The 24,374-nt window shown below is 36.8% G+C and overlaps 2 protein-coding genes across 12 annotated transcripts in view; both read right to left on the bottom strand.

The window, feature by feature from the left end:
* Window positions 1–24,374, bottom strand: part of LOC120419748 (potassium voltage-gated channel subfamily H member 6-like) — a 232,904-nt gene that overhangs the window by 159,313 nt on the left and 49,217 nt on the right. For all 11 annotated transcript variants that reach the window (XM_039582556.2, XM_039582553.2, XM_039582558.2 and 8 more), the window contains exon 3: window positions 6,238–6,468. In XM_039582556.2, the coding sequence (XP_039438490.1) occupies window positions 6,238–6,468 (231 nt within the window). The remainder of the gene's footprint in view (window positions 1–6,237; window positions 6,469–24,374) is intronic.
* On the bottom strand, window positions 262–3,001 carry LOC120419751 (mucolipin-3-like). Its single transcript, XM_052710965.1, has one exon. It carries the CDS (start codon window positions 2,623–2,625, stop codon window positions 646–648), a length of 1,980 nt encoding a protein of 659 aa, XP_052566925.1. The 5' UTR covers window positions 2,626–3,001; the 3' UTR covers window positions 262–645.

The raw sequence follows: 24,374 nt of genomic DNA, 5'->3' as shown, positions 1-24,374 counted from the left end.
CTAAAACAAAATTGATTTTATTTGATAAACTGCAGTAAATTTATTTTGTAGGTATTTTTAGGTGTAGTTTTTCAAACATTGTTCAGACTTTTTAAAACAAGTGTCTAGCTCACGCTGCTCCAATCATTTCATGTGCTAATGACTCGTGATGTGATGTCATTTTGTTACCCAACCGAAAAGCGTGCCAAATTATAGCAGTGTTGATTAACTTTCTTTTATTTTGTGAATAGCAGGCTCGAAAATTCATTTAAAAATTGAAACTCAGTTTTCAAATATAATAATTTTTATTCTCCCAATTTACGTATGCAATAATTGACTAAATTATAAACAATTCCTGATTGAAATCAAATGCCTTACTCGTAATAGTCTGGAACGCAACAGAAAACTGGATTATGTACAATATATTTTTAATATCTTTATTGTTTCATCATCTTAAAATGTAATTAACTTTTGCGTGCTAAATTCGACTATTAGAATTATTTGGAGTAACACTTGTGCTCAAACCGCAGTGGTTTCAGGGTACTTTTTGTATACATGCTTGTTCTTGGCATCAATTTCAAAATATTGTTTTCGTTTTTTGCTTTTTTTGGTCGCAGTTTCAACTTTATTAACCTACACAGAAGAAAACACAGATTTACGCAGTATTTACGATCCCGCCTGTGGCGTGGACGACTTGGGGATCAGCGAGGTGTACCCGGTTGGTCCCCGCTCGGGTTCGGCCCGCCAGAAGCAGAATATCCTCCGCAGGGACTGCACGAACGTGATCCGCTCGCACTCGTAGTAGTCGTCGTCGCGGAACACTCCGGAGGAGAAGTCGTTGGCGTCGTACGGTCCCACGAACATCCGCAGGTCGGACTTGGGGAAGCCGTCCTTGTAATACTTTTTGATCGTGTCGTACGCGTCCATGATGACGGAGATGAAGAGGGACAGGACGACGTAGATGTACAGGCTGGTGAAGGAGTACAGGTAGATGCGGCAGAACCACCACAGCATCAGGGATTTGTCCGACATGATCGTGAAGGTGGCGAACATGTCGTCGCCGTTGATGAGGGAGAAGAGGCACTCGGAGGTGGTTGAGAGGGAACGGAACTTGATGTGGTACGGGCCGAGGACGAGCCAACCGCAGAAGGTGAAGCCGGCGTAGATGAGGAGGGCGCAGAGCAGGAAGCGGGTGATCTTGGGGGCGGCTTTCTTGAGGGTTAGGATCACTACGTTGTAGGTTTTGAAGAAACCTAGGTAGCGAAGGACGCCGAACCAGACGAGCAGGTTTCCGATGCCTAGGAGGAGCGAGCAGACGTTCCAGTCGTCGGCGATAAAGTGCTTGCGTTCAATTTCTTCCTTGAGGGCGGATCCGATGACTAGGAGGACGTCGTTGCACACGATCATGATGTACCACATGTTGATGAACTCCCACTTGTCCTCGGTGGTAAGTTCCTTGGTGTAGGTTTGCTGGAAGAAGTCGCAGGTGATGATACGGAGGAGTTGGGCACGGTAGATGGCGCGGGCGCATAGGGCGAAGGAAACGATGCAGATGAGGATCACCAGGATGTTGAGGATGCTGCGGAGGGCGTCGTCAAACTGGGACTTTTTGATGAACTCGACGTCACCGTGGCAGACTAGTCGGGTTGGTTCCGCTTCCAGTCGGAGGGTCATCTGGCCGTCGTGATCTTGGTTGTTGAACAGGATCTGGATGTCAAACTGGTAGCAATCCGGTGAGGTGATCGGTCCAGCGGCCTTGAAGTTGACCGTCTTGATGGCAAACTTGAGTTCGGCTTTGACCAGAGCTGAAAAGTTGATGTGGATATCTTTCTGGTGCAGAAACTTGCGGCTACCGATCGTGGTAACGTTCCCGTCGAGATCGAGGCAGAGCGAGTCGATCTCCGGATTGAACACGTAACTCTCGTTGAAACCGAAGATCGTACCGTCCTTGTAGCGGTACAAACAGAGCTGCATCGGGGCCATCGTGTTGTCTTCGTTGGGGTACGAATACGGACCGATCGCTTCCGAGAGGTTCGCGTAACCATCGATCGCGTAGTCGATCGTTTTGAAAAAGTCCTCGATCACGTACACCGAAAGTGGACCAGTTTCCGGCGGGTACGTACTGACCTCCATCGTAATGTCCCATCCCCGCAGGAACAGATGAGAAAACGTGATCGTGTTGTCCCAGGTGTAGTTGACGTGCGTGTACCGCGAGTGCGCAAACAGACACAGCTGCAGCGTGACTAGGATTATCTTGATCACTTGAACGACAAATTTGTACGGGAATCGTCGCTTGGCCTGCCACTTCTCGATCGGGTTCATGAAGAAGAACTGCAACTTTCGCCGCAATCGTTCCTCATTCTGCTGCACCGATCGCGAGTGACCCAGCACCGGGGACTCCACGACGCCCTCGTCCGACTCGTTGATGTTCATTCTGTAGCCACCCTCACCCACACCACTGTCGTTCAGGGTAGTTTCCCTCTGCTGCACTACTTGTTCTGCGTTGGTATTGATTTTCTGCTTTTGCCCTACCAGATTTTCATTGTTCGATTCTGCTGGTGCTACGACGTCCACAACTGCGGAATGATCTGCTGGTTGATGCTGTTTCGAGGTCGACGCTGGCGATGACGATGAGTAACTGCTCATCTCAACGTCGGTATCGCTGCTGCAGGAAGACCTCACTGCTGTTTGGGGTGAGATTTAGGGAGGACAGCACTCGGGCCCTTATCAGTTTGTTGTCTTTGGACGACGAACAACACACAGAGTACAGAGAGACAGTATTCCACCACCATCCGCGCGTTACGACGCAGTGATTTTAGTAGATGTTACACACACATTACATTACGGTGCACGTCTCACGTCACGGTGAGTTGAAGCGCTAGTATTTAGAACAAACAGGCAATGAACGCGAACTGACGAGGTTGATGATAGCTAGGCTTGATACTTTCTTTCTTTGCTCGACGTCGACGTCGATGTCCTCGACCAGCAGCTTAGTTGACAGACTTGAATTGACTGACTAATACTTGGATCCTGTTGGCTGTCTGATGTAGAGTCGATAGCTGGGTAGAAAATCGCAGTGGGATTCGAGGTAGCCTCAACTAGCTGTGAACATGTGACCGAACGGGAAGGCGATAGCAATGTTTTTGGGAATGGTCGTTGGAGTGAAGAGGACGGATTACGGACCGAGCAGTGCGCATGTACGTGAGTCATGGCAGTTGTGTTGGTGACTGAGGGTTTCAATATCAAACGCCAGTATAGGGGATTATGCTGCAGTTGAAAATTGATTTGGTGCAGCAGAAGAGAAACCAGCTGAGACGCACACTTGCTAGGTGGTTGCTTGTAAACAAAGAACGTGGGAGTAAGCCATCTAGTTGAGGTTTGAAACTTGTTTTGTAGATGGTGAAAATTCATGAACATGATTAAAAATCAGTTAAAAGCTTGGTTTAAACATTGAAAAAACAAATAATCATGTTAGGAATATTTTTGTTTTGCATTAGTTTAATTATAATGTTTGCATAAATTTTCAGTAAGATGATAAAACGAGCTCAGAGCTTCGAAAAAAAAAATATTTCCGAGGATTTTAGAATACATTATCACAATCAATCAACACACTATTTATGAAAATTCTGAATTCCAATTATTTGAACTCACTAGATATAAAATAATGTGAACTTATCACTTTTCCAAACGTTTCAGAGAAAAGTACCAGGTTCATCAAATGCGTTTTGTGGTGTTGGTATTTTGGTTGTATTTGTTTGCTAGCGATATCTATGTGTGAAATATGGAACTAATTATTTACAGTATGTAACAAAAATTAATAATTGCAGTTACATAGATTCCGTGCTTCATTCAACTGTTTAGCAAAATATCATTAAAAATAAATCTGAGAAATCTTTTAAGCTATTTAAAATGTAAATCTATGGCTATGTACTTCTTTTGTTTTTATTTTCTTGATTCATTTTTATTTTTTTTATTTGCATTTAACTTGATTAGTTTATGTTTGTTTGTAATAGAATTTGGCTCACTCAACCACCTCCTATTATTACCTTTTGACTATCTATTTTTTCATGTTTTTAAAGTCATTTTAGCAGTCTTTTGCTTGTACCATTATCATTTTAATTGTAAAAAAATACTTTTTGCAATTCCGTCGTGAAACTACTTACTTTTCCTGTCATTCTTGAACGACGAAATAGCCTACTTTTCTGTACCAAAAATAACAGAATCGAATAGCAACACTTTTCAACATAAATGCTGAAAAGTTCTACTTTTCAGCACTCAAATGCTGAAAAGTTGAACTTTTCAGCACTTGTTTCGAAAAGTAACACTATTCAAAAAATTTTTGATTTAAACGATTTATTGACAAAATACATGAAAATTTGACATAAAATTTCACTCAGTGTGTGTTTTTTGGAATTGCAAAAAATGTTGTATGGAACTCGTTGCAAAACTTGATTTTTTCAGCACTCTTCGTATTTATCCAACTCGGTGAACCTCGTTGGATAAATGTACGACTCGTGCTGAAAAAATCCTCTTTTTGCAACTTGTTGCATAAACTACTATTAAGGCACACTGCATACTTTTTTTCACATAATATAAAGGAAATGTTAGTAGGTAACTCAAACAAAGTTGACCCCAGAAAAATATTTTTTTTTACATTGGCAAAATCACTTAAAACAACCCATATTTCCAACATTGAAACTTTCTTAAATTTCAAGTATTCTTCATTGGCTGATAATGAAGTTTTGGCGAATTTTCAGATCGAAGCCGGGGTTGGGTTGTAAAGCTTCTCCTTGTTTTTGAAAAATGGGTATAATATTTTTTTTTAAATAATAGTTTAGTCCAGTAAAAAAAATAGTTGATAAAATCTAAAAAAAAAACAGTTTTTATTCTTTGTAGCCCAGAAGTTGTTTTTTTGTGCTCCCGCAATAATTAATTAAAAATAATATGGTCAAACATTTTTCAAGAATACATAGTCACAAAATATTTTTTTTAATTTTAAAATTAAGAAACATCAGCAAACATACATTTAAATTTTATAGCGTACGAAACTTTTAATCTAGTTTTTAACCAACCCTTGGGGAAATTTTAGGACATGTTTCGTTTTAAGCACCTTTTTACGATTTTTTATCTAAAAATCAGCTTAAAAATTTGCCGCTTAAATCAACGTCATCATTTTGATAATCGCCAGTTTTTTTTCCAAAATATCTAACATATTTTCTGCAAAATAAAAAAACGATAATGTACATTGGAATTTCTCATAAAAAAACATCAAAATGTCGTCAAATAAGCCCAAATATTCAGGAAAATAAAACAGAAAAATTCATTCAGAAGATTTATCTTATATTTATATTAATTTGTATTTGTAACGGTCAAAGATATAACAGAAAATTTTTAAGAAAAAGGGTTTAACATTTTAGAATATATTTTCATTTTATGTTATTAAAAAAAATCTGAAAAAAATCTAAAGATAACCTCAGTATGAAATGCTCAAAAAAATATAAGAATCCCTTGGCGTCAATTTTTTTTGATAAATGTACTCCAGAATGGTAATAAAATGGGATAATAATTAAAAAGCTAATGACAATTTAAAAACATAGCTGAATCCACTTATTGATCAAATGAAAACTTGATTTGCTGATCAGAAGGTCTCGGGATCAAAGAGCTTTCAGCTGGAAACTATTATTTATGATTATTTAGAATATTTTACGTAATATATCTTGAAATGGCGGAAATCCGTTAACTGGATTCTGAGAAATGATGTTTTGAAACGTAAAAAAATCGGAATTCGGTACATTATTCGAATTTATACACCATGCGACTCCAGAAAAATGTACTGGTAACTTATTTCTATGGAGAAGCATGGTACTTTAAGTTCGATTGGAGCCAAATTGGAATACTTTTGTTATGAATCCTGCTAGTTTGACGTGGAATCACTGAACAACTTCTCACAAAAGTTCTCAAGAATGTTTGGGAATTATTTGTTAAAAACAGAGTTTCAGTTTTTTTCCTTAACGAATCTTCTTCTTCTTCTTCTAGTATAGAAAGTTCCCTCCCACGTAATAGCCATTTAACACGCTTGCCGATATGGAGATGTCTGCAGCAGATTTTTTCCCTCCGAAAACCCCATCCCCCCAGCACTAATTATAATCCGATTAAAGGCCCATTCTACCAATTTGCTGACCTCTGCAGACAGACCAAAATCACCACCGTGGCGGCGCCAATTGGCTACCGAATCCCCACAATCCGATTAAAACTCACCATTCTTCCGGTAGTACAGGATCTCAAAGTGCTGCTCCTCGCCCTTCCGCAGCGCCTCCTTGATCGACTGGACGACCGCCTGGGAGGTCATCTGGCCCTGCAGGAACTCGGTGCAGGCCGACCGCTGCATCACCTCGGCCCGCGTGAATCCGGTCATCTTGCAGAAGCCATCCGAGCAGAAGATGATGTGGCACGATTCCGGCTGCGCATTGGCCACTAGGAAGCTACGGTCTAGAGTTGTTTGTTGGGGAGAAATAGAGAAAGGGAGTCATTAACTATGCATCAGATTTTGCCGCTTGTCCAACTAGAAGTTAGGGTAAAGGGTTGAAAATTGACTGTGGGCTGGGTTACAGACCATTAGTGATATATATTTTTTTAACTTTTTCAAAAAAAAAAATACATATTTAAAAAATAAGTTAAATTGTTCCAAACCAAGAACACACCCTTCAACGAACCTAAAACGACACCTGAAAATCAAACTACCTCCTGAACGACAATATGGTCAAGGTGTAGTTTGATTTTCTGATGTCGTTATAGTATTTAATTTCCGATCAAAAAGCAACCACCCACTACCCCATTCCTCCCTTTCTAGATTCATTCTGACCGCCTCCAGATGGCCTGACCGGAGCCAACGATGATGATGATGTCGGATTTTGATAGCCTGTGTAGGTGAGAGTTTCTTGAAACCGAGCCAATCATCGAGCCACATTGATGGGGTTTAATTAACATTTGATTCGGTTGGTTTTGAACGGTTTATCTGGAATTGAGGCGGATACGCTGATAATGTGATGGCTTTTTGGTTTAAATTAATGCTATGATGAAATGCTTCCGGTTGGAGGAAATGATTTCAGAGTGTTGATAGAATGTTGGTACAATACATTTCCATAGTTTTTGCTTTCCTCCAATCAATGAGGAAAGCCAAAAAATCACTAGAAAAATGAAATTCTTTATTCGACCTCGTAGACATCAGAAAAAAGAAAAAAAATCAAAATATAGCCCAAAAATAAATTTGCTTTGAGCAAGAAAGTTAGTTAGTAGTTCTACAATTTAAACTTTTTTCAGATGCAATATCAAAATTGGGTAATTCTCCGCCAACTCACACAGCATTTGCCCCGACCCCTCTTCGATTTGCGTAAAACTTTGTCCTAAGCGGTAACTTTTGTCCCTGATCACGAATCTGAGGGGCGGTACGACCCCTTTCCATTTTTGAACATGCGAAAAAAGAGGTGTTTTTCAATAATTTGCAGCCTGAAACGGTGATGGGATAAAAATTTGGTGTCAAAGGGACTTTTATGTAAAATTAGACGCCCGGTTTGATGGCGTACTCAGAATTCCGGAAAAAAACGTATTTTTCATCGAAAAAAACACTAAAAAAGTTTTAAAAATTCTCCCATTTTCCGTTACTTGACTGTTAAAAAATTTTGGACATGTCATTTTATGGGAAATTTAATGTTCTATTCGAATATACATTGACCCAGAAGGGTCATTTTTCATTTAGAACAAAATTTTTCATTTTAAAATTTCATGTTTTTACTAACTTTGCAGGGTTATTTTTTAGAGTATAACAATGTTCTGCAAAGTTGTATAGCAGACAACCACAAAAATTTTGTTATATAGACATAAGGGGTTTGCTTATAAAAATTACGAGTTATTGCGATTTTACGAAAAAAAAGTTTTGAAAAAGTTGGTCGTCATCGATCATGGCCGTTCATGGTCACCCGCGACAAACACGGACGACGAAACAAAGAGAAACGCAAAAAGTAACTTTTTCAAAACTTTTTTTCGTAAAATCGCGATAACTCGTGATGTTTATAAGCAAACACCTTATGTCTATATATCAAAAATTTTGTAATTGTCTGCTCTACAACTTTGTAGAACATTGTTACACTCTAAAAAATAACCCTGCTAAGTTAGAAAAAAACACGAAATTTTAAAATGAAAAAATTTGTTCTAAATGAAAAAATTACCCGAATAGAACATTAAATTTCCCATAAAATGACATGTTCCAAAAAATTTTACAGTCAAGTAACGGAAAATGGGAGAATTTTTAAAACTTTTTTAGTGTTTTTTCGATGAAAAATAGTTTTTTTCGGAATTCTGAGTACGCCATCAAATCGGGCGTCTAAATTTACATAAAAGTCCCTTTGACACCAAATTTCTATCTCATCACCGTTTCAGGCTGCAAATTATTGAAAAACACCTCTTTTTTCGCATGTTCAAAAATGGAAGGGGTCGTACCGCCCCTCCGTCACCAGATATCAATAAACGGACCTCAGATTCGTGATCAAGGACAAAAGTTACTCCTTAGGACAAAGTTTCACGCAAATCGAAGAGGGGTCGGGGCAATTTTTCCCGATTTCGTGTGAGAGAATTACCCAATTGCAAAATAAAATTATCAAACAACTAATATTGATTGTTTTTAAGTTATTTGAATAAACAGGTTTATATTGATGTATGCCCCCCTTGGCTGAATTTCAAGAACATCATTTCCCCCTTCAATATCCAACTAATTGATTTCATTGCATAAATGTCGTTATTTTGGTAAGGCCGTTGCAAATATTTATCAAATTTATGTCACCCCCTTCAAAATTGGTCTGAAAAATCAAGGGGCAAAAAAATATTTTTCCAAAAAACTTAAAAATTTCCATGAAAATAGAAGTCTAATCAACTTAAAACAATCTAAAATGCATTTTTCTGCATTGATAATAATATTTAGCATATTTGGGCTTGTTTGAAAATGTTTTGAATTTTTATGAAATCTCATTGTTCAATAACGCAAAAATTTTATTTTTCGCAAAAAATAAAATTTTCGTCAATACTTAGATATTTTGGAAACAAATTTTGGCAAAACAACTGGACAGTTGTATAATGCATTTTAAAACACTTTTTTCATTTAAATGTTGAAACCATGGCTCGTAATTGCATTTTTTATATATTTTTTTTGCCCCCCTTCGACTTTGGTCAGAGTCGAGGGACATAGACTTTAAAAAATATTTGGAACGGCCTTAAGTTTTTCTCAACATTTTTTTTTATTTGAATCAATTCACATTTTAAAAACGGTTTTGCATTACCTGCTACAATTTTATGCCAAACCTCACGAAAAATATTTTGTAAATAATGAGCAGTTCTCTCAGATTTCGGTCTTTCGATTTTTTTTTGTATTTTTTAATCCGACTGAAACTTTTTTGGTGACTTCGATATGCCCAAAGAACCCATTTTGCATCATTAGTTTGTTCATATAATTTTCCATACAGATTTGGCAGCTGGCCATACAAAAATGATGCATGAAAATTCAAAAATCTGTATCTTTTGAAGGAATTTTTTTGTCGATTTGGTGTCTCCGGCAAAGTTGTAGGTATGGATATGGACTACACTGAAAAAAAATGATACACTGTAAAATTTTTTTTTGGTGATTTTTAATTTAACTTTGTGTCACTAAAACTTGATTTGCAAAAAACACTATTTTTAATTTTTTTTTAATATGTTTTTGAGGACATCAAATGCCAACTTTTCAGAAATTTCTAGGTTGTGCAAATCTTTGAGCGAGTTATGAATTTTTGAATCAATACTGATTTTTTCGAAAAATCGAAAAATTGGTCCCAAAAATTTTTCAACTTCATTTTTCGATGTTAAATCAAATTTGCAATCAAAAAGTACTTCAGTGATTTTTTTTTTTTTTTTTGAATTAAATATACTTTATTGAATCTTTCTTATAATAATTACATTTGGTTTACATAATAAGTGGTCAGCTGTGGCTCTTCAGCTTTAGTTTGCTTTTCGTGATTTAAACACTGTTCATTTTCTTAACTTTAAAAGTATATGATTTATCATGTTTGTAACACTAGGTACAATGAGGAAAAAAAAAATAAAAAAAAAAAAAAAATAAAAAAAAAAAAAAAATAAAAAAAAAAAAAAAAAAAAAAATAAAAAAAAAAATAAAAAAAAAATAAAAAAAAATAAAAAAAAAAAAATTAAGAAAACATAACCTAACCTAAAACTAACTTAATCTTACCATAAACTAAACCAATCCTTGAATCAAGGGGTATTCAGATATAGCACATTTTTCCCTGAATTTCAAACATTTCTCTTGAATCTTCTGATCCAACGTTTTTACTTCTGCTAATTCATGAACCTCACTTGATCTTGTCCAGCCAGGAACATTCAAAACCATTTTGAGTACCTTGTTTTGGACACGCTGTAGCTTCAATTTATGAGTTCTAGCGCAACACTCCCAAACAGGTACTGCATACTCAATAACGGGGTAAATTATTTGTTTGTAAACTGCTAGCTTATTTTTCAAAGATAGCTTTGATTTTCTGTTAATTAAAGGATACAAACACCTGATGAGAATGCTGCACTTGTTCAATATTTTATCTACATGCTGCCGAAACAATAGTTTCGAGTCAAGTATGAGACCTAAATAGACAACTTCCTTTGACCAGGGTATCGAAACATCATTCATTTTTATCAAAACATCATCCTTTGGGGCAAATCTGGCAGATTTGGAAAGTGGAAAAATGATGGTTTGAGTTTTGGCTGCATTTATGCGAATTTTCCAGTCACCAAAGTATTCGGAAAGAACGTCAAGACCCTTCTGAAGACGGCCAACTAAATATCTGGTTATTTTACCCTTATAAATAACGACAGTGTCATCAGCAAAAAGTGACAACACACCATTACCAGGAAGAGTAGGCAAATCAGATGTAAAAATATTGTACAGAAGTGGGCCAAGAATACTTCCTTGGGGAACCCCAGCATCAATGTTGAATAATCCAGAAGCAATCCCATTCAGAAAAACCCTAAACGATCTCTCCGAAAGATAGTGCTGGATAATTTTGATAAGATACATTGGAAAACCGTAAAAATACAGTTTATGTATCAAACCATCATGCCAAACATTGTCAAAAGCCTTCTCAACATCCAACAAAGCCATAGCAGTTGATTTAGACTCAAGCTTGTTCTGCTTGATGATTTTAGTAACTCTCGTAAGCTGATGAGCAGTATTATGACCCTTTCGGAAGCCAAACTGCTCGTTCAAAATTATATTATTATCGTTGGTAAAATCCAAAAGCCTTGAATAGATGACCTTCTCAAAGAGTTTGGACAGACTACTCAAAAGACTAATGGGACGATAACTTGTTGGCGATGTTGGATCTTTTTGAGGCTTCAAAATTGGTATGACTTTGCCCAGTTTCCAATTGGTGGGGAAGTAACCAAGTTGCAAACATTTATTGAAAATATTGGCTAGATGTTGATAGAACTGATCACTCTGTTTTTTCAACACCAGATTAAAAATGTTATCAAAGCCTGGAGCTTTCATATTTTTCATTTGTTTAACTGCAACTTTGACTTCCTCACCAGAAACATGGGAATCTGCAGGAAATTCAAAGGTAGAGTTATTAATTGTTGAAATACTATTGGCAACTGATGTTTCTTTACGGCTGGTCATGGAAGCGCCAAGATTATGTGAACTAACAAAATGAAGCCCAAGTGCATTTGCCTTTTCCTCGGATGTAATCAAACGAGAATCCTCAACAATAAGAGGAGGAATCGGCTTTGGTTTGTTTTTAAGAACTTTTGAAAGTTTCCAAAATGGTTTTGAATAATTCCCCAGCTGGCTTACATGTTTTGAAAATTCTTGATTTCTGATATTGTCAAGTCGGTCTTGTATGATTTTGTTCAAATTGTTAACTGAAATCTTTTTGTCATAGTCCCCAGTCCGTTGATATTGTCTCCTATAAACATTCCTAAGTCTAATCAAGTGTTTAGTATCTACGTCAATATCAGTTACCTTAAAATTAACAGGAACCTCCCGAACGTTGGCAGCCTCTGCTTGGTTGATAGCCTGCTGGATCACCTCCAGCGAACGATCAATATCAGCAGAAGTTTCCGGGTGTTGATCATAGTCGATGTTGCTGTCTACCACTTGCTGAAACTGCTGCCAGTCAACGTTGTGGTAATCTTTCCGGGTTGGTTGCCGCTGCGGAGTAACGGAAGCTCCAACCTCCACAACCACCGGATAGTGATCAGAACTCAACTCTTCAAACACCTCAGGATGAGCCACGTTCTCAGCCATATTGGTAATGAAGAAGTCGATGATTGAGTGTTTCCCAGACCGAGCCACCCTCGTTGGACGATCCGGACTCACAACGTTGTAGTATCCGTTTTGCAGATCGTTGTGCAGAATCACTCCGTTCCGATTCCTCCTGCTGTTGCCCCAAACTTCATGCTTCGCGTTGAGGTCACCAGCGATGATGTACTTTGCGCTCCGCCGTGTCAGCTTCTGGATATCGCTCTTCAGTTTTGCTGCTGAACCATCTCTGGCATTCACCTGACGTGGGCAGTATGCAGCAATGAAGAGTACTGGGCCAACCGAAGTGAGAATTTCCACCCCAACGGCCTCGATGATGTCCAGCTTGAAGTGTGGCAGCCGGCGTGGCTTGAGATCACGATGAACAGCGACAAGCACACCTCCTCCTCCAGAGGTGGTCCTGTCGAGCTGCGTCGCGATCTTGTAGTTTTGCAGATAAACTTTTTCACCGGGCTTCAGATGAGTTTCCGTGATGGCAGCTACGTCGATCTCCTTCTCGCGAAGAAAATCCACCAGCTCTAAGTTCTTCCTCCTAATGGAGCAAGCGTTCCAATTCAGCAGCTTGAGGGACCTACGATCCATACTGGATGACGAACGAGGTCAGCACTTCAATCTGCTGGGTCTTGGTTTTGCATCCACGCAGTGCAGCGGACATCTGTTTGAAAATATTGAGGAGTTCGGTTGAGGTGTAAAGATCATTACCATTTTCCTCAACTGCTGGTTCATTGGTTGGTCTTGGCTCCTGGATGAAGCCCGGTGGTGACGGTCTCGGCTCCTGGCTGGAACCCGGCCGTGGATGATTCATCTCAGCTCTCTTCCTGGGATCCAACGGCAACGGTGCCAAGTTCGGGACCTGGCGTCGCGGTTGAAGAGGTGGGAAATTTTGCTCCACCAGGGCTGGAGGAGTTCTACGACGCTGAGGCTGATTCTTCGTCGATGCTTGCTGCCGAATTTTCACGAACTCAGCTCTCTTGGGGCACTTTCGGTCGGTTGACGAGTGCTCACCGTTGCAGTTGAGGCATTTCACCAGCGAATCTTGGATGCACTGGGATGTGATGTGCGCATCGGTACCACATTTGGCGCAACGACGCTTTAGGTGGCAGTTCTTACCTCCGTGCCCGAAGCCCAGGCAGTTGAAGCATTGTGTGACGTCACGGTGCACTGGTCGGTATCGCTCCCACGACACGATAATGTTGAAAACCGCTCGGATTGCCTTCAGCTCAGGAAGCGTCGTCGATCCCTTAGCCAAATGCAGCAGGTAGAGCTGGTCACGGTACTTGATGTCTTTGTTGCGTCGGCTCATTTTGTGCACGGCCAACACATCCAGTTTCAAAACTTTTAGCTCGGCAGCTAATTCCTCCACTGGCATATCGTACAGACCTCTGACGACGATTTTGAACGGCTTATCCATGACGACATCATGGGTAAAGTACTCCGCCTCGTTTTCGGTCAAGTAATCCTTGACCAGTTGATAGTGCTGCCTGGATTGCACCAGCACCTTAAATCCGTCCTGACACAGACGAATGTTGCCTTGGAATTTCCCAGACTTGATGAGTTCAACCAGCCCCGCTCGAAAGTCGATCGTTGCTGCTGATTGCCTCACATAAAAAGGAGGCAGTTTCTCCTTTCGCTGTTTCACTTCATTCTCCTTTGCTTCCGCTACCTGGTCCTCGTCAGGCAGTCCAGCAAACTTGTTGTTCTTCAAAAGCTGCTCCTCGTGCGATGAAGAGTTCTCCTCCTCCTCATCCATCGGTACAGTACCGTCGCTCTTTTTCGTCTTTTTGCTGTTCGATGTCACTTCCAAAAGCACCTTCCTTTTGGAAATTCCCGGTTTTTGGCCATCAGTTGAGGCCTCAACCTTCCTTTTGGAAATTCCCACTTTTTTGCCTGCTTGAGCCGCAGGTAGGGCAATATTGCCGGCGTTTTGCGCCGGGACGCGACGAGTCATGTTGATTCAGACAACCTTCACCAACGAATGCTCGGATAACAATGAGTACTTCAGTGAAATTTTGATAAAGTGCACCGTTTTCAATTTAAATCCATTTTTAGGTAACTTTTCTGAAAATACTCGAAGTTTTTATTTTTTTAAATCAGTGCACATGTTTGCCCACTTTTGAAAAAAATAGTTTTGAAAAGCTGAGAAAATTCTCAATATTTTTCAGTTTTGTACTTTGTTGATACGACCCTTAGTTGCTGAGATATTGCCATGCCAAGGTTTAAAAACAGGAAAATTGATGTTTTCTAATTCCCACCCAAACAACACACCATTTTCTAATGTCGATATCTCAGCAACTAATGGCCCGATTTTCAATTTTATAATATGAAACAATCGTGAAATTTTCCGATCTTTTCGAAAAAAATATTTTAAAAATTTTTAAACTAAGACTAACATATCAAAAGGGCCAAACATCCAATATTTCGCCCTTTTAAATTGGTGGTCTTGATTTTAAATTTTTGAACATATTTTTTTCGAAAAGATCGGAAAATTTCACGAATGTTTCATAGTTTGACATTGAAAATCGGACCATTAGTTGCTGAGATATCGACATTAGAAAATTGTGTGTTGTTTGGGTGGGACTCAGAAAACATCAATTTTTCTGTTTTTTAACCTTTGCATGGCAATATCTCAGCAACTAAGGGTCGTATCCACAAAGTTTAAAAGTGCAAAATATAGAGAATTTTCTCAGCTTTTCAAAAATATTTTTTTCAAAGGTGGGCAAACATGTGCATTAATTAAAAAAAAAAATAAAAACTTCGACTATTTTCAAAAAAGTCACCTAAAAATGGATTTAACTTGAAAACGGTGCACTTTATCAAAATTTCACTGAAGTACTTTTTGATTGCAAATTTGATTTTACATCGAAAAATGAAGTTAAAAAGTTTTTGCGTCCAATTTTTCGATTTTTCGAAAAAATTAGTATTGATTCAATAATTCATAACTCGCTCAAAGATTTTTTGCACAACCTGGAAATTTATGAAAAGTTGGCATTTGATGTCCTCTAAAACATAACAAAAAATAAAAAAAAATTAAAAATTGTGCCGAAGACAACAAATCGATCAAATAATTCCTTTAAATGATACAGATTTTTGAATTTTCATACATCATTTTTGTATGACCAGCTGCCATATTGGTATGGAAAATTATATGGGCAAACAAATGATGCAAAATGGCTTCTTTGGGCATATCGAAGGCACCAAAAAAGTTTCAGTCGGATTAAAAAATACAAAAATTAAAATTTATGAAAAAATACCGATTTCATAGAGAACTACTCCAATATTATTATAAATGTTCCTGTATGTAGTAAAAAATATTATTTGAATATCGATTGTTTTTCCAAGTTATACAACTCTGCTCAAAAAGTTGCAAAACTCTCATTAATTATAGAAAATAATTTTCTCAAAAAATCAAATCAACGCAAGAAATCAGGAATTTCGATTCATGATTTAGTGAATAATTGTGTTCATGATTTCGTCATACCTTTCATGATTTCATGCATTCATAGCTGAATTATTTTTACGAATATTATGAATTTTCATTCATGACATGCATATGCATAAATTTGATGAAATCATGCATTTTTATTTCTAGGATTCGTGCACGACATTCATTAATTCTGGAATATTTTTTATGATTAATTTTTTAAAGCGTAAATAAATATCGTGAAATCATGAATAAATTTCATGATATCATTTTTATGAAATCATGAATCATAATTCGCGAGATATATTTTTTTGATCGGGATCATGAGTTTCTGTTCATAAAATCATGAATATTTTTCACGACTGCATGCATCCATTTCATGAAATCATGAACATTATTCACGTTTGCGAGTGAAATCGGTCATGGAAAGTCATGAAAATTTTTTCACGACTGCTGGATGATTCGTACGATTCGTACGATAAATGTTACAGTTACATATCCATAACATATTGCTTTCTATCTAAAAACATTCGTAAAGTTGTTCAAGTTGTTTCAAAAATAACTTTATAGCAACAGAATATGTTGCAAAACATAAGCTTTTTTAGTTTCTCGGGAGGCTAGCAGTAAGTCAAAGGCACTCATTATATTTTGTTTCAAATTAGTTGTAAATAAGTGTCGACCACAAATTCCAAACAATTGCAACAAATGTAACTTTTTTACGCTCTTGATGCAACATACTTCGGACTTAGCCATTTGAAACATGTTTCGCGATGCTACTTGGGGTGTCAAATTTTCATCGTTCACGATATTCACGTTTTCATGGTACGATTTGCATGATTTCCGGAACATTTTTTTTCCGTGTAGCGTGTTACTTTTTAATCCAAAAGGTGGTGATTCTGGGGACCTTAAACTCCATGCTTCCACCTTACCTTTTTCGTTGCTTAAATTAGTGATTCACTGTGGAATATGTAAACAATGCATTTTTTAAGCACTTGACTTACATCACCTTGCGCCAAAACTTGAATCAAATCCAATCAAGCATTTAAAATTCTAACTCGTCTTTCAGCCAACTAAATTCTAAAGCCAAAAATAGATTTCCACCAAAAGCTATCTCTCAAAACATACACACGTGGTTTTGATGGCTCTAAAATTGCAATAAATCATAATAACGTGTCCACTCTGTCTGGCCCAAACACAACATTCAGGACCAACCGACCGCCGCGCCAATGACCAACAATTTTGCTAAATTACAAATTGTAGCAACTTCCGCCATCGCGCGCTCGCTCGCTCACTCACTCGTTCCAAAAAACTATTAAAAACAGCTTTTCCAAAAGCTTTTCTCCACGGGTCGGTCGGTCTTCGAGCGCGCGCGCCATAAATTCAAGTATCAAAATCATCATCAACTTTTACAATACATCCTTTTTCCATATAGCTATTGCCACACCCCACACTGGGTTGGGGGGTGGTCAAACTTGTCCGGAGCAGGAACGGATCGTCCTGCACAGACACAAAAAGTGTGGATCGTGACCTACCGGCTTCGGATGTGACCTGGCTGACTGACTGGCAGTGATGAGAAATTTTTTTGTTTAAGAATGTTGAATGTTTTGTAAAGTTTTGTTTTCAATTTATTTTATTGTGATGAACGTTAGAAAATTTAAATTTCAAATTGATAAAAAAATTCAACACTGAACAACAAATTTCCAACCAAACACCATGGCCAGGAGCTGACCTCCAAACTATCTGTCAGTTCCGCAGGATGTTGGTGTTGTTGGTGGTGGTGGACTTGGCTGATTCCTCCGCTAATCAAGTGCTTCTCGATTACGGGTTGGGTTCGTGGCCACTTTTCGTCCCCCATTTTGGGTGGTTCGGGAAGGGGAGAGGACGAGGGTCCACTTAAACATAAACATGTACAAAAACACACATACGTCCGAAAGCACACACGTCGTCGTTTTGCTTATCAGCTGGTGTGGCACATGAGTGGGCCACAGACAATTGGACAAAATACATTTAATTGAAAGCGGAAAACAATTCAAACTACAACATTACATAGTTTTATTTTTTTTAAACGAGTTGAAAATTAAAGATCTATTTGTCTGTGACACGAAAGTAGCAAAATCGAGCCACGATCGCGGGGAAAAGTCCTTTCATCGGACGCCATGACGACCAATGATGAAACCTGGCCAGAGAAAGAGAGGAAGTAGGGAAGGAAGGGTAAAACTGGCTCAGAGTGGTTCGCGAAAAGCGTTTTTCCACACTTATTTGGCCATAATCGAAGCGAAGGAACGGAACGGGTGAAATGGGAGGAGGAGGAGGTTGCGGAAAAACGTGAAAGCCCGTCAGAACCGTTTACGCGATAGTTTGGACGCGCCTGACGCATGGTGCTATTGAGCAGTCAGTGTAGTGACTGCCTCTGAATAGTGGTATTGTTAACTTAATATTTTAATTTGTAGTTGAAAACTACTAAGTTTTAGAAAGTCTGTTTTTCAAATAATGCTTAAAAGTTGAAAATACTATTAGTTAGTAAAGCTAAATTCGATAAAAAAATGGAAAAAAATAAATAATTTGAAGAGTTTATCCTAAAGTTAAACCTAAAAATTGAGTTGAGGGTTTTGAAACCAATGTTTAAAATGCATTGAAAAAAAAAATAACAAAAACATTGAATATTACGCCCATTTTAAAAGCTAGTCTTGATTTAAAAAAAATCAAAATATTTTTTCGAAAAGATCGGAAAATTTTACGAATGTTTCATGTATTAACATTGAAAATCTTTATCATTAGTTGCTGAGATATCGTCATTAGAAAATGGTAGGTTGTTTTGGTGAGATTTAGAAAACTTCAATTTTCGTGTATCTTTTTCTTAAAGCGGCTCTACCTCAGTAACCCGAGGTTCAATCTTCAATGTCTTTTAGACAATTTTATAGTAAATTTTCTGAACTTAAAAAAAAATATTTTTAGAAATGGTCACTCATGGTCACTATTTTTAAAAATCGAAAAACTGGTAATATTTCGCAAAAATCAAACTTTCGGTGGCTATATCTTGAAAACGGAGCCCTTTATCAAAAAATCTGTATCGTACTTTTCGATTGCAAATTCAATTTTACATTAAAAAATAATGTCAAATTTGTTTTTGCATGAAACTTCGATTTTTCCCAAAAATCACTATTTTTTCAAAAAGTCATAACTTGGCGGCAGATTTTTTGACCATGTTTCTCTATGGCTCAAAAGTTGTGAATTTTTGTCCCCTATAACATGTCAAAAAATCTTGGGAAATTGAGTATTTGTGAAAAAAAAGTTGATTTAAAAATCTGCAATTTTTTTTCCGTGTACCTATTTTTTTCTCAAAAGTCCTCAACAATACCTACAACTTTGCCGAAGACACCAAATTGATCAGAAAATTCACTCAAAAGTTACAGTTTTTGTATGGACAGCAGCCAAAATTGTATGGAGACTTGTATGGGTGAACCAATGACGCAAAATAGCTTATTTGGTCATAGGGAAGGCCCCCACAAAGTTTAGGCAAAATCAAAAAATACAAATAAAATCCATTTCCGATTTTGGTAGAGAACTGCTCATCTTATTTAAAAGGGGAATATTTTTGACCTTCAAGATCCAACCTTGCCTTTGATGGAGCGGCCGTGGCTGACTGGTTACGGTGTTCGCTTTGTAAGCGAATGGTTCTGGGTTCGATTCCCATCTGCTCCCAACGAGAAAGTTAAGTACACAGAATTTGAAATGATGAATATGAACGAAAAATCAAAGTCGCTCGAGGCGGGGTTCGGTCCCCCGTCCTTTGGGTTGGTAAGCAAAAATGCTAACCACTAGGCCATGACGACTTGGTGAACTTGGACTGGAATTAGGAATACTGTTACAGAGAGCGAGTTGTGGCGCTATAACCACGGCAAATAGTGTCCAGGGCTTTCGTGGAAATACAATGTCCCATCCCAGAGGGTCCCGGAGTACCAAACCTTCTTAGCATGGTGCTCCCAACGAATACAACCAAATCTCGGAGCGTATGGTGGTGTGTCCCCACGCTTCTTCCTCCCCTGTCGATTCAGAATTGTGTTGTTGTTCGAACACTCAGTGCTCAAACTCAACCCAATTACGAATCATCTCTGCGATACGGCTTTACGCAGTAGGCCTGGCCGCTTTAACGCTTGTGATGTTTCAATGCACTCCGTTGCTATGGTGCACTACAAATGTTAATAAATGACAAGAAGAGTGCTAGGCGTCATCTAACCTAAGGCACTCTCCAGGATCCCTTCGAAAGATTGGCTGCGCTAGGGTCTGATTAGATTAGATAGATCAAGATCCAACCTCGCCTTTGGACTGTATTCGATTCAGAAATCAACAAAACATCTTTTTTGAAAAAAAATGAAGTTTAAAATTTCATTGGAAATAAGAACTTTGAAATTTTAGAAAATGTTGGGTCGGATGATTTTACATAAATAACAATTTTGACCTTTATTCAAATGATAGGCTAAATTTTAGTTTCAAAGGGCAGACAATTTCATTAGGGATTGACGTGGGCTAAATATTTTTCACAAGTTTCAGAATTAAAATAAGCTGTTTCTCAGCAACCAGCTGATCAACGAAATTAAAACAAATGCAATAAAAAATCATCATTTTATTTTAAACTATAGCGTAAAGATGCCTATAATTTGCACCATCCTAAACTAACGCAAAAGATACTTTTTCAATGTTTGCAGTAATATTTGTTACGTCCCAAACTTTGTTTAAGAGAAAATGTTAAAATACAAAAACGAATGAATGTTTAAAAAAACCAAAAATTAAATAAATTAAATTTAACAAGATTTTTTTTAAATCACCTAATAAGCAAATGCAACTATGTCGAAGACACCAAAATTTTATCTCGCAATCTACGCCTTCTACGATCCAATTTGGAGAAAGTATCTCTGGATTAAATTATGATTTTTCTAGTGTTAGGGACAAATGAAACCTCTTCTATATTTAGTTCTCTGTGATTCTTTTTAATGACAAATTGTATGGTTTGCAATTAAATATAATTTGCTTTCGCATTTATTTCATAAACGGTTCAGCTAGTGTGAAAAAAAAAACAGTGAAAACTGTTTCCTTTTTTCCAGATTTTTGACTGATTAAGAAAATTGCGTAAATACTCTCGAAATTGAATTTTGCACTAATTATGAGTGGACAAATAATCTTTTGTAACACTGCCCATCGGGCTTTCATGGCTCCCCGAGCACCAATTAAATTATAAGCACATTTTAGATAGCACCTCCTATCGCAAAACCAGTAAAATTCTTAGTATTCCACTACTATGTGTCTGACTATGGGCCAAGTCCCGCGAGGTCACCCTCAATTCAAACACACCGGGGGTGCGTGCCCGGAATGGCACTTGAAATTCGAAATGAGAAGCCCCGTGTATGGTCACGATGAAAGGTGTGTGCGTGTATCTGTATGTGTGTTCATTTTCAAACAGAGGAAAAACGCGAATCTTCCTCAAATAGAACAATATTTTCGGAAGTGGCACAACTCCAAAAGTGTGTGTGTGTGTGTTTGTGAGTGTGTATTCAAATGATGCTTCCTGTGGTCTGTGACCTCAGCTCACTAAACTGCCCTGTCCTGTTCCAACAACGGGGGGTAGAGTGTGTTAACAACAACAATCATCAGCCAAACATCACCACCACAAAAGGAGGGAAGGATGAGGGTGTGCGAGTGGATGGGTGGTTCGGAAAAAGGATAAACAAAACCGGCCCACCCTCGAAAACGGACGCAGGGCAAATATGGAAGCACGAGCCAGCGTGCGCGCCAGACCAGATCAAACGCCGCAAATCCTGAACGTTCTGTTGAAGAGCAAATGATAGAAGAGGCACAAAAAAGTGGGGCTGAACGGGTCACCTAGCAGTGTTAGATAAAAAGCATGTGTTTGCAATTTGAATTAAAACAACTTTTCTGAGAATATTTCAGAATATTTTAAATAAATATAATATATATTTAAAAATATTTTTGTTTCGGTAAAGGTAATTTAAAAGTGGCAAACAAATCAGCCATGAAAGATTCGTACTGTTAGTGCTGGGTTTGAATCCAGCCGGATGCTAACTTTTTTTGTGTTTGCAAAAATTGTACATGCAGTGTGTAATATTAAGTGTTTATTTTGACGATGTGTATGCTTTTGCATGCAATTTTACCATCGGATTTTTTGCTGTGCAGCTAAAACTAAGCAATATTTTGATGAAATCCAAGTTTCGGCAGATGCGTTGGAGCATCCTCTATCAGCTGGAGCAAAATTCTCGAATTGTCAAATGTGTATAATAGCAATTTTCTAAATAATGGGCAACATAGTGCATTATGGTGCCAAATCTGGTTTAAAAGATTTAAAATTTTGAAAAAATTGTATTTTTTGGAAAAAATCGTACTTTTTGTAAAAAATCGAAAGCCTTAACCATCACCAAAAATAATTAAAAATAATTTTTAAAGCAAAACATGGTTTGAGTCGAAAAGTACTTTACTTTTTTTTTGGAATGCTCTATTTTTAAGATTTAAGATTTTTAAGCAATTCTCTGAATTTCGGTCATTCGATTTTTTTTTAAATATTTTTTAATCCGGCTGAAACTTTTTTGGTGCCTTCGGTATGCCCAAAGAAGCCATTTTGCATCATTAGTTTGTCCATATAATTTTCCATACAAATTTGGCAGCTGTCCATACAAAAATGATATATGAAAATTCAAAAATCTGTATGATTTGAAGGAATTTTTTGATCGATTTGGTGTCTTCGGCAAAGTTGTAGGTATGGATATGGACTACAATGAAAAAAATGATACACGGTAAAAAAAAATTGGTGATTTTTAATTTAACTTTTTGTCACTAAAACTTGATTTGCAAAAAACACTATTTTAAATTTTTTTTCTGATATGTTTTAGAGGACATCAAATGCCAACTTTTTAGAAATTTCCAGGTTGTGCAAAAAATCTTTGACCGAGTTATAAATTTTCGAATCAACACTATTTTTAAAAAAATCGAAATATTAATCGCAAAAATTTTTCAACTTCATTTTTCGATGTAAAATCAATAATTTGGAATCAAAAAGTACTTTAGTGAAATTTTGATAAAGTGCACCGTTTTCAAATTATTGCCATTTTTAGGTAACTTTTTTGAAAATAGTCGCAGTTTTCTATTTTTTTTTAAATTAGTGCACATGTTTGCCCACTTTTGAAAAAAATATTTATGAAAAGCTTAGCAAATTCTTTACGTTTTGCTTTTTCGAACTTTGTTGATACGACCCTTAGTTGCTGAGATATTGCCATGCAAAGGTTAAAAAAGCAGGAAAATGTATGTTTTCTTAGTGTCACCCAAACAACCCACCATTTTCTAACGTTGATATCTCAGCAACTAATTGTCCGATTTTCAATGTTAAAATATGAAACATTCGTGAAATTTTCCGATCTTTCAAATAAAAATAAAAATAAAACTTTTATATATTTTGAAAAGGTCTAAAAAAAGATTTTTTTTTCTAAATGAAATGGTTGAGACCAAATTAGGATTTTCTGAAATATCGCATAATATTTATTTTTAAATATTTCAAATTGGACCAATAGTTTTTCGTCAATGTTTTGATCATACATTTCTGGAAATGTGTTGTAAAACGTATTTTTATAAAACTTTAATTTTTTTTAATAACATTTAACATATCACAAATCCATATTAAATTACAAAATAAATTTGGATAAAATTGGAGGATTTATAGCTAGAAAATACTTTCACAACGATTTATTTTTCGATTCGATTGATTTAAAAAAATAAAATTACAACGTTACATACATTTTTCAATGTTTATATCTATTTTTTTTTGAAAAGGTTCTATAAACATATGAAACACAGTAGCTTATAGGACCTCAAAAAAAAAAAAAAAAAAAAAAAAAAACTCTAGATTTTAGACAAATAATATTTGCCGAGGTCTTAAATGTTTCAATGTCTGTGGTGGCATGAAAAATGCAATGAAATCTTATGAAAAATATTGTTTTGCTTATTTTTTGGTTTTGTTGAATTTTCAAAATTTGAAACTAATTGATTAAAAACTAATTTGAACGAAACTGTGAAAATTGACTTTTCTCATTTCTGATTAAAATAATGCCGAAAATGACTAAAAACTACCAGAAATTAAGAAAAATTAGCTGATACAAGTGTAATAGATTGAAAAAAACGTGATCGCATTGAAAAAAACATGATTTTACATTTTTTCCGCAAACTCATGTGAGTTTAAATTTTGGCCAACTATTCAAAAACTTTGGGCACCTCTGACACTAGAAAAACTATAATAAACAAACTTTAATTTATTGGGCTTGAAAATATGACTTATATGAAATAAAAATTTAAGTCAATAAAAAAACAGTAAAAAGTAAAGTAAAGTAAGTAAAAAAACATTTCTGAATAAAGATAAAAATAAACTGTGACAAGAAAAAATAATAAAAGAAATTAATTAAGCTGGTGGCATAGCATATGAGGTTTTTAAATGTTATATGTAATGTTTTGCATTTCCGTTTCAAACAACCTATCTATTCTGTCATTGTACAGTGACGAAATGAACGAACGAAATGAAAATTTATTATGGTACTGATTTGGGTGCTGAAAATTTCAGCTTCACTGAAC

Source organism: Culex pipiens, chromosome 3 (genome assembly GCF_016801865.2).
Source record: "Culex pipiens pallens isolate TS chromosome 3, TS_CPP_V2, whole genome shotgun sequence".
NCBI lineage: Eukaryota > Metazoa > Arthropoda > Insecta > Diptera > Culicidae > Culex > Culex pipiens.
Note: the sequence above shows the minus strand (reverse complement) of the source record. Positions and strands in the feature narration are given on the sequence as shown.

Excerpts from the sequence above, each read along its gene's own strand:
- LOC120419751 (XM_052710965.1), bottom strand. The coding sequence starts at position 2,625 with ATGAGCAGTTACTCATCGTCATCGCCAGCGTCGACCTCGAAACAGCAT.